Source organism: Cydia splendana, chromosome 23 (assembly GCF_910591565.1).
Source record: "Cydia splendana chromosome 23, ilCydSple1.2, whole genome shotgun sequence".
Taxonomy (NCBI): Eukaryota; Metazoa; Arthropoda; class Insecta; order Lepidoptera; family Tortricidae; genus Cydia; species Cydia splendana.
The window spans coordinates 3,832,065-3,844,368 of NC_085982.1; the positions used below are offsets into that span (position 1 = coordinate 3,832,065).

General features: G+C 37.7%; 1 protein-coding gene and 1 long non-coding RNA gene across 2 annotated transcripts in view; both read left to right on the plus strand.

The window, feature by feature from the left end:
• LOC134801905 (uncharacterized) overlaps positions 1-12,304 on the plus strand; it is a 537,245-nt gene that overhangs the window by 127,518 nt on the left and 397,423 nt on the right. The window lies entirely within an intron of this gene.
• On the plus strand, positions 162-12,086 carry LOC134801781 (methylosome subunit pICln-like). The gene is made up of 6 exons (XM_063774375.1): positions 162-481; positions 3,696-3,836; positions 4,090-4,182; positions 9,366-9,496; positions 9,828-9,935; positions 11,581-12,086. The coding sequence occupies exons 1-6, from the start codon at positions 360-362 to the stop codon at positions 11,607-11,609; spliced, it is 624 nt and encodes a 207-aa protein (XP_063630445.1). The 5' UTR covers positions 162-359; the 3' UTR covers positions 11,610-12,086.

The window sequence follows — 12,304 nt, forward strand, 5'->3', positions numbered from 1 at the left end:
TTGGTTTTAAAGTTGGTAACCTAATTATACAAAACTATATTTTTCTTTATTTTATTGTAATTCTTATTTGTTAATTTTTATAAAAAAAAATGCCAAACATTAAATGTTGAACAAATAACAAAACGTTTCCGAGACAAACAAAGAAACGAATAAAAAATGTCTTTTTAACGTAATAGAAAACATCCTTACTATTATTAACAAAAACTATTGATGCAAAACGTGAATCGCTGAGAGAAAAACGTGTTCCCACGAATTTGTGAGAGTTTTACACGCTTTTCTATTGTTCACGACCTTTTAAACCTATTTACCTTATAAGTTGTTCATTTCAACTTATTGGTATATCACTCAGTGTGGTCAAAATGGTTGTTGTTTCGTCTACCTTTTCGGCTCCCGTTGAAGGGGTACTATCTCAAACTCCGGGCACCAAACTCCTGGTTGATGGCCAAGAACTAGGCACTGCTACATTATACATAACAGAAAAGTAAGTTTTCTTCTAATTAACGCTGTACTGTTTAGTGTAGTTGTCCCACGTTTTCTTACTTATACCGATTTGTTTATTTTAACCTTAATTGAGAGAAAAATCAAGTGTATATTCAATTTTTCAATTATTATTTTATTCTGAAGTATATGAGACATGTAGTTAAACAATTTATCATCATACCTATCATTTTTTTTAACGGAGTTATACTAAACTTTAGATTAAATACCATATTCACCATTGATATAGAATAAGAACTGGATACCCAATCAGCCGCAAAAAATGGCCCCGCAAAAGTAACGTTAAAACAGATCACGCGTTACTTTTTCGTTTAGTCTTGTATGGACCGCTCAAATGTGAAGTTGTCAACAATGTCGTAAAATGGTCGTAAAAATATGCAAAAACAACAATGATAAAACGAGGAAAAAGCATGGAATGTATTTCTTTCGGTTAGTTATTTGGATAGCATTACATAATTTATGTAATCTGGTGGTAATTTCATGATTTTGAATAAATTATTTTGTTAGTACCAAAGAAGGGATGTGAAGGAACAAAAATCTAATGAGTCGATGTGAGGCCAATACTTTTTAGGGTTCCGTACCCAAAGGGTAAAACGGGACCCTATTACTAAGACTTCGCTGTCCGTCCGTCCGTCCGTCCGTCTGTCACCAGGCTGTATCTCACGAACCGTGATAGCTAGACAGTTGAAATTTTCACAGATGATGTATTTCTGTTGCCGCTATAACAACAAATACTAAAAACAGAATAAAATAAAGCTTTAAATGGGGCTCCCATACAACAAACGTGATTTTTGACCAAAGTTAAGCAACGTCGGGAGTGGTCAGTACTTGGATGGGTGACCGTTTTTTTTTTGCTTTTTTTTCGTTTTTTTTTTTTGCATTATGGTACGGAACCCTTCGTGCGCGAGTCCGACTCGCACTTGCCCGGTTTTTATTTTTATATGGAATTCGTAAGATATAATATTATGTTTAAATTCAAGATTTCCAAGAAAACCTATGCGACGTGCAGAGTGGACTGCTATTATAGCAAGAGATAGGGGTGATGCAGTTTTAAACAAGGCAAAACGGCACTTGTGTGTTCGGCGCATTTCCCTGTTTCCGACATATACACGACCAATAAGGGCTTACATCGACTAACTGTAAATGTTAAACCTGTCTGAACACAGTGACAACCACAGGATTTTTTTGATAAAGACCATAACCAATCAGTACCAGTAGCGACCTGAATGTCCCCGTGCACTATATTGCAAAGAACGAAAGTGCGAAGAGTATAATGTAGATCTAAAATACACAGTTATTTAATAAGTTGAATTTATTTCAAGGAAAATATAATAAATTTATAAATTTATTTTATGATAACTTACACGGGTTGTTACCATGAATTAATTTTATTTGAACTCCCGATCAAATTAAATTTGTTTCATTTATTACTTCGGTTTTTCTGTACAGTAATACCTATTAAAATGTACCAAAGGGACTCCATTCGTTCATTATTCTCGTTTGACGTTGTTTGACGTAAATACAAAGGTGAAGTTACGTTTAGTGCCATCGGACTTAAAGTTTTAACAGTGTTGGTAATAATGTTTACAAATTTGACACTTAATGCTTACGACAGTAAGTTCTTTTCCGTACAAAACATTTATCTTGACTCAAAATTTACGTAAGCGTTTTTATCATCAATGCAAATTTGCAGCTAATGTCATTCTGATCCACATTTTGTTGACATTTTTGTTCCGCTCTGTGTGTCTATTTCTAATATTAAGTCAGTGATATTCACTAAAAAAATTGAAACTATATAAAAAGCAATCCATGATGTTGTTATTGTACTTCAATCCCAAAATAACAATGTCATTATGCCCCTTTGTCTCAGAAAGGACATTCTAAATTTAGTGTATATATTACATTTATATCTCTTTTATTTTGGCATACAATTTTGGCAAAACTTATGGGGTTGGATCTTAAAATAAGTCGCCTTATTTGAGGATAACTGACGCTGTCACGGGTTGTTTTAAATTGATTTAAAGCAATTTTAGCTGCCGTCACGATCATTGAATATTAAGACGGTTTAGAACGCAAAATGACTAGTGAATATTTTGCCTATATCCCTTATAGTCTACATCGCGAACGGTTTAGAACGCAAAATTACCACTTTTTTATATCACTAGGGTAGGTTAGGTTCGATAGTTATCTTCAAAAGGCCGAAGGCCAAACAGCACAGAATAGGAGCCCCGCGACAGCGGGGCTCCGTCGACATCGCTAACGTAACGATAAAACGACGAAAATGATGTAGGCATGTTGGCAACTGGACCGTTCGCGATGTAGACTAAAAGTGATATAGGCAAAATATTACACTAGTCATTTTGCGTTCTAGATCGTCTGCGAATAACCCAATCTTTGGCACTATCATAACCTCAAATTATAACTATGAAATTATGAATAATTCAGAAACCAAGCATTTCCGCGGGGGGAAGTTGGAGGGGGGGTTTCCCCACCTCCCCTTCCCTCCCCCCCTCCTTCCCATCTTTCTATTAAGGTGACTTATTTTAAGATTTTTGCCAACTTATGTTTTAGTGTTTCACTAAAGTGTCTCTTATTCGATTGTACATTGAGAATGTAAAAAAACTGGACAAGTGCGAGTCAGACTTGCCAGTCGCCCACCGAGGATTCTGTACTTTTTAGCATTTGTTGTTATAGCGGTAACAGAAATACATCATCGGTGACAAATTCAACTGTCTAGCACAGCGATACAGCCTGTTGACAGACAGAGGGACAGTGGATTCTTAGTAATAGGATCCCATTTTTACTCTTTGGGTGCCCTAAAAATGATTTTCTTATATCAATAGTTTGTTAGCAATACTAACACTGGGAGAATATGTGTAGTGTTTGATACCATATACCACCGGTGACCAGAGAGCTGGCAGCTTTCTCTCGCAACGCATTAGCATTGCCATTCAGCGAGGGAATGCTGCCAGCATCTTTGGCACAATGCCGCGGGGGCCTTTTTTAGATTTATTTTAATTTAGATTAGTTTAGTTTTTAATTTTAGGTATTTTTTAATTTTAATTAGTTTTTAATTTTAGGTAGTTTTTAATTTTAATTAGTTTTTAAATTTAATTTTTAATCTTTTTATGTTACTCATTATACTGTATTATTTTGATACAAGTTGTAGTTATTACATTTGTAATGTTTTTTATTAGTAATGTAGTGTGGGGTGGCGGCGTCGGCGCCAACGGCGGAGCATCAGCCACCATCTCCCTGCTGTACCCCAACATATCGCTGCACGCCATACAGCGGGAGCCTGTGCCTGCACTGTTTGTGGTGCTCGGACATGAACTCAGGTATGATAGGTGGTTGACCAGTATTTTTTGTAGCCAAAGCCTGTTGAACCATGTAAAACGAGGTTTAACCACAGGATAATAGTACTACATTGGCACAGAATTCTCACTGTTTAACAAAACCAAAACCAATGCTTGAAAGCAAACAGGCATAGATCACCTTGTTTGGGTACGGAACCCTAAAAACTAGCATGAAATATTATAATGAGTAGCGGTTTTGACTGGTTAATTTTGGTAAAACACTATATTTTTCCAGGCTTCCAGAGTTAAACCAGGCAGCAGGCGATGCCAATGAGGAGGATGATGATGATGAGTTTGATGCTGACGACCCACCCTCCACAAATTTGTTGTGAGTATATTCATATACACCATACCATCTCTTCTTACTACCAAACTGTGGCAAAGCCGAAAATGTCACGAGTACGCATTAGGCAAGGGCACTCTGTGAGGATGTGCAAGGGCGTCTCCTCTGCCTCCATACAGAGTCTGCACCGCCCTATGTCACGTTTCCCTATAGTGTGCATGTGCTTATTTAGGCCGAAAACTGTACTTGCTTTATTTTCTTTGTATAACAATTTTTAGCAATGATATAGTACAGGCAGAGATGGGCATTAATCGATTAACTTTTTATTCGAATAAAAAAGTTAATCGTCAAATTTTAATCGCGATTAATTTAATCGCGATTAATTTAGTCGACCTGACATACGATTGAAATTGAATTAATCTGCATATTAATCGAATAAATTTTCGATTAAATCTCGATTGAAAGTTGACAGTGGGTCATTTTAGTACGTAAAAAAAAGATGCCTTGCGTGCAGTGCAGGTGGCAGCCAAACACTTTGTCATAAAAGTCGAGATGGGTGTCGATTTATCGGTTTTAGGGAGTGCTGGTTACGAAAATGATGATCATTTTGGAATGCAAGATGTCTGCCGTGCACTTTGACATAAAAGTCGTCATGGGTGTCGTTTTATAGGTTTCTGGAAGTGCAGAATTCGAAAATGATGACCATTTTGGAATCCAAAATGTCTGCCGTGCACTTTGACATAAAAGTCGTCATGGGTGTCAGTTTATAGGTTTCAGGGGGTGCAGAATTCGAAAATGATGACAGTTTTGGAATCCGAAATGTTTGCCGTGCACTTTGACATAAAAGTCGTCATGGATGTCGTTTTATAGGTTTCAGGGGGTGCAGAATTCGAAAATGATGACAGTTTTGGAATCCGAAATGTCTGCCGTGCACTTTGACATAAAAGTCGTCATGGGTGTCGTTTTATAGGTTTCAGGGGGTGCAGAATTCGAAAATGATGACAGTTTTGGAATAGCATCCTTTAAAAAAAGAGGAAACACTTCATACGGCTTAAATCAGTTTTTAATAATATTATCCTACACAATACCTAAACTACAAGTCTTTGAACAAATTTAACAAGGTAAATATATCAAACTATCTCGAATAGTATTTTCTTGCAAACGAAACAATTAAAACTTGACTGAAATTGAAGTGACATCTCAAAAAAAATAAAAATGAGATTCCAAAACTGTCATCATTTTCGAATTCTGCACCCCCTGAAACCTATAAAACGACACCGATGACGACTTTTATGTCAAAGTGCACGGCAGACATTTCGGATTCCTAAACTGTCATCATTTTCGAATTGTGCACCCCCTGAAACCTATAAAACGACACCCATGACGACTTTTATGTCAAAGTGCACGGCAGACATTTCGGATTCCAAAACTGTCATCATTTTCGAATTCTGCACCCCCTGAAACCTATAAAACGACACCCATGACGACTTTTATGTCAAAGTGCACGGCAGACATTTCGGATTCCAAAACTGTCATCATTTTCGAATTCTGCACTCCCTGAAACCTATGAAACGACACCCATGACGACTTTTATGTCAAAGTGCACGGCAGACGTCTTGGATTCCAAAACTGTCATCATTTTCGAAACCGGCACTCCCTGAAACCTATAAATCGATACCCATGATGACTTTACAAAGTGCACGGTCGCCATCTTGGATTCCAAAACAGTCATCATTTTCTAAATCCGCAGTCCTGAAAACCTATAAAACAACAAAGACCTTATTACAAACGGCATAAGGTGGCGATGTACAGTTAACAGTGTGGGCGATGGTTCCTAAAATTAATCGTGAGAAAATTAGTCGAATAATTATTCGAATAAAAAAATTAATCGCGGAAATTAGTCGACGATTAATTTAATCGCGACTAATGTTAATCGAAGCTCTTCGAATAAAATTAATTAATCGCCACTTTTAATCGTCGCTCGCGATTAAATCGGAAAATTTTAATCGTTAATCGTTATTCGATTAAATTTTGCCCAACTCTGAGTACAGGCCAAACGAACGTTCCGGTGAGACCATAAATCCTTAGGCCGGCCCCGCCCCTTTTACCACCTGCATGTAGGGATGCGTGTCGCAACCTTCACAGATTATCGATTGGTTATGTTAGTTTTGAAGTCATTCTTAGGAAAAAAATCACAGATTATCGTAAAAATATTATATCAAAGCGAAATAAATATAAAGAAAAATGTTATTGTTATAATTAGGTACACACGATGCTAATAATTTATAACTTTATAATACATACCATAAAAATAAATAAATATTAATAAATATAGCAATCGGTACCTTCGAGCAACACCGGCTTCCGACACATCGGAAGGGAGCGGCCCAAGCGATATCTCACCGTACAAATCTTTCTGCCATTTTTCGCGGGGGGAAAGGTGCACACAGTCGCACTTCTCACACACTTACATACAAAATCCAATCTGTAATGACGACACAAATACATAGAAAATGACACACGTCAAAGACAAGTCTTGCAAACCTCGATCTCTTTTTGTGTACGGACGAGTGACAAGTGTCACAACACGCACACTAACACATTTTCGTTGAAGTATGTTATTGTATTCTGAGAGTAGGGATTGCAAATCCGAATCTATTTTACAAAATCCGGATTTTCGGATAATTTTCACGCCGAAATCCGAACTTCGGATAAAATCCGGATTTAGGGAATGTTTTCTTGGTACCAGGAATAAAAAAAAAAAAACGACTTTCTAATAAGAAATTAGTCTTTTTATTTACTGTAATAGTCTTATGATCAAATAACAAGTTATATTAATTACACAGTTATATTATATCAATAACAAAAGCAACTTGGAAACAAAAAAATATCTTGTTTAATAATTTTAATTAAGAATCCTACAGTGACACTGAGACTACTATGACACTGAGATCAAAATTTCTTGGGGGTTTTAGCACATCTCCACTGCGGAAGTTGCGGAACCTAAGTCAAAGTCAAAATATTCTTTATTGAGTAGGCTTAGCAACAAGCACTTTCGAATCGTAAGTTACAAATATTATCTTATACTAGACGGGCCCGCAGCTCCGCTCGCGTAAGTGAAATAAAGAGTTTGTCTTAAGACGAAACAGGAGCTGAGTTTTAAATATTTTAGGTAAATATACCCGTCTCGCTAACGGAAGCGGCACCTAAAAGTAGTGCGATAAGGACAAGGCGAAAAATCCTGCGTAAAAATCTCAAAAATCGAGGTTTCGTACTCCTCTGTTTCCTCCTCCAAAACTTAACCAATCGTAACCAAATTTGGAAATCTAAATGATTATGAAATTATCTGTGTCGGACCGTTTTGCTTTTTTGGCTAATTGATATCAGTTTTGAATGCCACGCCTCTCATTGCGGCATAGTCAATTAGGCCATTTTGGCCATTTTTGAAGGGCTCTAGCGCCTTAAAAAACAAAAATATCAAAAAAAGCAAAACGGTCCGACACAGATATTGACAATATTAATCTGTGTTGAAAAAATCATTGCTCTAGCTTCAGAAACCACGGAGGAAAACGAGGAGTACGTTTGTATGGAGAAATGACCACTCCCGTTGGCTCTTAAATTTAGTTAAATACCGATATTATTATGTATTCAACCCTACCAGGGTTTATAACTGTGATAGGGATTTCTTATTTGTAGCCGTTATTTTGATAATTTAATTCGCAAATTTCTCATTGCAAAAGGGCAAGATGGTATTTTTTCATCTACGTAGGTACCTATTTATTTAAAATTGATTCAACAAAAACGAAATTATTTATTTTTATAAGCCTAGTTGCAAAAACATTTATTAGATTAATTTCCGCCTTAAGACAAATATGGACGACTACCGCCGATAAATCGCCTTTTAATACAAGTCCCCATTTCCCTTTCTGGATATTAACATTAGGTACTTACTACGGCTACGGTGACGCAACGACCCAAAGTGAGTCCTAGCCTCCGACACCAGATCACGCCATGTTTCTCGGTCTTGCAATAGCTCTCGCCAGTCGCCATGGCCGAGGTTGAGCAGGTCTTGAGCAACTACGTCGTTTCAGCGGTACCTAAGACGTCCACTCGGGCGTCTCCCATTTTGTTGTCCCAAGTACGCTCTCTTCACGGCACGGTCCTCTCCCATTATCTCTAAGTGTCCGAGCCACTGAAGCTGCCGCTTTGGTCTCTCAATATTTCGCCACTATATCGTAACACATCCTTATTTCTATGGCAACAAAGTTATATTACGATATTTGGCTGACTGCTGACTGTATACATTTGCTTATTTGCAGTAATCAGAACATTTTAACGGTGCAAAAGGCAATTGTATAATAGTTCAACAAAAAATCCGAAAATTCGGATTTGGGTTTAAAAATCCGGATTTAGAAACGGATTGAAAAATTGGCGGATAATCCGGATTTTCGAAGTTCGAATAATCCGGATTGCAATCCCTATCTGAGAGATGAGAAGTCGGATTTGTCGCTCGACCGATCCGCAATTTGTACTGAGCGAGCAAAATCGATAAATCCAACAATTACATGAGACTAAAATATAATAATTGTGTTTGAATGTAATTAAACGTATGATATGTAAAAAAAATATTACATGTGAAATGTAACACTGTCTTTTTGTAAATTTGATGTCCCCGACCTCTTTTTATAACAAAAAACCGAGCAAACAGGCATTTTTGTGCAGCAGTGTTCACGCGCGCGTCTGGAATCGGTCTAGTGAAAAATCCAAGTGCAACTAGTTTTATTACCCGCGCTAGATTAGATTGACGCGCTAATCTTGTACCTCGGCAGAGGGGAAATAGTGCGAATGCCGCCTCCCTTCCGTGTTGCTCGAAGATCGGTACTATATTAAATGCAGATGTATAATCCTGTTTCATCAAACAAGCATAATTCATCTATAAGCAATATCGACTTTAGTCGCATCCTTGTTGACAGTTCGGTTTATTACCCCATCGGAACGTTCGTTTGGCCTGTACTATAGTACCAGACATGGATTTATGTTACGTAAATGTTCAAGCCAAGTTTCATGTCAAGAGTCACTCTATTGATAGGCGAAAACCGCATGAAAGTCCGTTCAGTCGTTTTTGAGTTTATAGCGAACATACATACACACAAACAGATAAACGCGGCGGGGAACTTAGTTTCATAAGGTGTAGCGATTACCATACAAATCAAACTCCACTTGTCCAGGTTCGTCCCTCAGAACGAGTCGGACCTCCAGCCCATGTACCAGGCCATGATTCAGGGACAGACCCTACACCCGGACCCTGAGGATGACATCGACGAGGACCCTTATATGGACGGCGAGGAATTTGATGAAGGTATATAGATTAGGATTGCAGTGTTTTACTTGGCGTTAAGTACGCACAGAACGAGGTTACGAGAAAATTGCTGTGCGAAGCTCTTTGAACTCGGGTCTTTTTGGGTCGCATAATAATTGATTGTCCTAATGCGTAATGTAATGTTACGCATAAAACTCATTTCGCATAATTGTTTTGTGCTGAAACTATTAACATTTCTGAAAACAAACCTAACCTAACCTACACTATTCTTATATTAGGACAATAATATGTAGTCAAGTTATCTTTATGGAACTTATGAACATGCAAACTTCGCTCGGACGATAAAGAAAATGTAATCTATTCTGTACAGGAGATGAGGAGTTTGAAGACGCCGAAGAGAGCAACGCGACGCCCGAGGACGCCGCGGCGCGCCTCCGGACCCTGCGCTTGGAGCACGCCAACGGAACACATGCAGATGGTAAGCAAACACTAGGTTTTTAACAAGCTTTATTTGGTCGACCTGTATGTAACTATGTAATGGAATCTAAGGTAACTAATTTAACCATCTTCCAAGGATCGTAGCGTCATGAAAATTGGCAGCTGTATGTAGTTCTGATGACAATACAATAATATGGTACTGTCGAACTGATCTGATGATGCAGACAGGAGGTGGCCATAGGAACTCTGTGATGAAGCAACGCAACCTAATTGTTAGGGGTTTTTAGAATTGTTTCGATGAGTATTAGTTGTCTGTCGTAAGAAAAGTACAGTCAGCGATAAAAGCTTATTTAACCTTTTGACCGCCAAAGAAGTCAACTGACGCGCGCGGCTACAGCCCAATATCAACCTTCGTGCATTCCAGCAAGGTTTACGATGACGCGGCGCGCACGATACGCGCGGCGTTTAAAAGGTTAATGGGGTTGGCAACTGTCAAAGATTTGTATAGATGGCCCCATCATAGCTTGCCCCTTTTTTTTAAAATTTGGCTTAACGGGCTGGCATCCAGGGCATAAGATTCAATAAAAAAAATGACAATTCTAAGGATTGACAGGGCATCAAGCTATGCTGGCGCCATCTGCTGAATACTTCGACCGGCCAACTCCATTGTATAGGACAAGGGTCGGCAAACCGCGGCTCGCGATTGGTTATTTCTACTACGATTGCTTTTTCTCAATAGTTTGCCGACCCTTGGTTTAGGTACATGGGCAACTATCTAGGGAACTTTGTACAAAAACCAACATAGCTCAGAGTTAGGTCATTAAATAGTTTTATGTTTAAGACGAAACAGGAGCTGAGTTTTAAATATTTTAGGTAAATATACCCGTCTCGCTAACGGAAGCGGCACCTAAAAGTAGTGCGATAAGGACAAGGCGAAAAATCCTGCGTAAAAATCTCAAAAATCGAGGTTTCGTACTCCTCTGTTTCCTCCTCCAAAACTTAACCAATCGTAACCAAATTTGGAAATGTAAATGATTATGAAATTATCTGTGTCGGACCGTTTTGCTTTTTTGGCTAATTGATATCAGTTTTGAATGCCACGCCTCTCATTGCGGCATAGTCAATTAGGCCATTTTGGCCATTTTTGAAGGGCTCTAGCGCCTTAAAAAACAAAAATATCAAAAAAAGCAAAACGGTCCGACACAGATATTGACAATATTAATCTGTGTTGAAAAAATCATTGCTCTAGCTTAAAAAACCACGGAGGAAAACGAGGAGTACGTTTGTATGGAGAAATGACCACTCCCGTTGGCTCTTAATGACCTTATGAAAGTCTTTCCCGTACGGGGAAATGGTGTTCCTGAATGGTCTTACAAATTAGGGTAATAGAACTACGGATGTAGTGCATAATTGTTTTCCTTCGTATTTTCACGGAAACGTACGAACGTGTCTTGCTATTTCAGTCAATCTCGGTTCAAAAAGTACTGACGTTGACTGAAGTAGCATGACAAATACGAACGTTTCCGAGAAAATACGATGGAAAACAATTACGCACTACATCTGTAACTACCCTTTTAGAATCTGGGACATAAAATCACGAATGAAGGTTCTATTTCGAAACGCCATTTTGAATAAAATATATTTTTAAATTTGGTCTGTTAAAAATCCCTTTTTTTTTCTTTCAGAGGCTGAAGATGAAATAGCGGACGAGTGAACCTAGGGAGGTTATTAGCTTTTTTAATTTTTCAATATAAAGTTAACAATGATGTAGGTGCCAGTAACTAAAGATTACTCTTTGCAGTCGTTTATTGACTGGAAGAACATGAAAACTTTTTTAAATACATCTAGAGTTAGACCAATATAAGTCTGCAACGATTTTGATAGCACACGCAGTGCTAGTGTTATTTTAAACGTCAAACTTTGTACTGTACAAGCTACAAAAATAATTGTTACTGTATGTAGCGGTTACAACTTGATAGCTGACTTCGTGATTACTTAAGTCGGTGTTCAAGATATTTTTTTGCACAAGTATTTTTCAGCTTGTTTTCGAATCTTAAGTCTTATTTTATTTTATGTAATTGGCTTATAAATGTAGATTTCTGAAAAGGTTTTGAGAACCGGAATAATAGCTTATTTGTTATTTTTAAGTTAGTTTAAGGTTGTTAATTCAAAGCTTTTTAAGAACGTATGGTTGGTAGAATGGTTTGCTTTATCTTTATAGTAAGATAGGGTAAATCGTCAATTACTGGCCACCGGCTAATAACTGGCCACCCTAAACTAAAAATGAATTCTATTCACCTATAAACAGAATTCATTTTAGCATAAGGTTTCAATAACTGGTCACCCTTCAATAACTAAGCCACCTTATACTAAAATGAATTCTGTTTTATAGGTGAATAAAATTAGTTT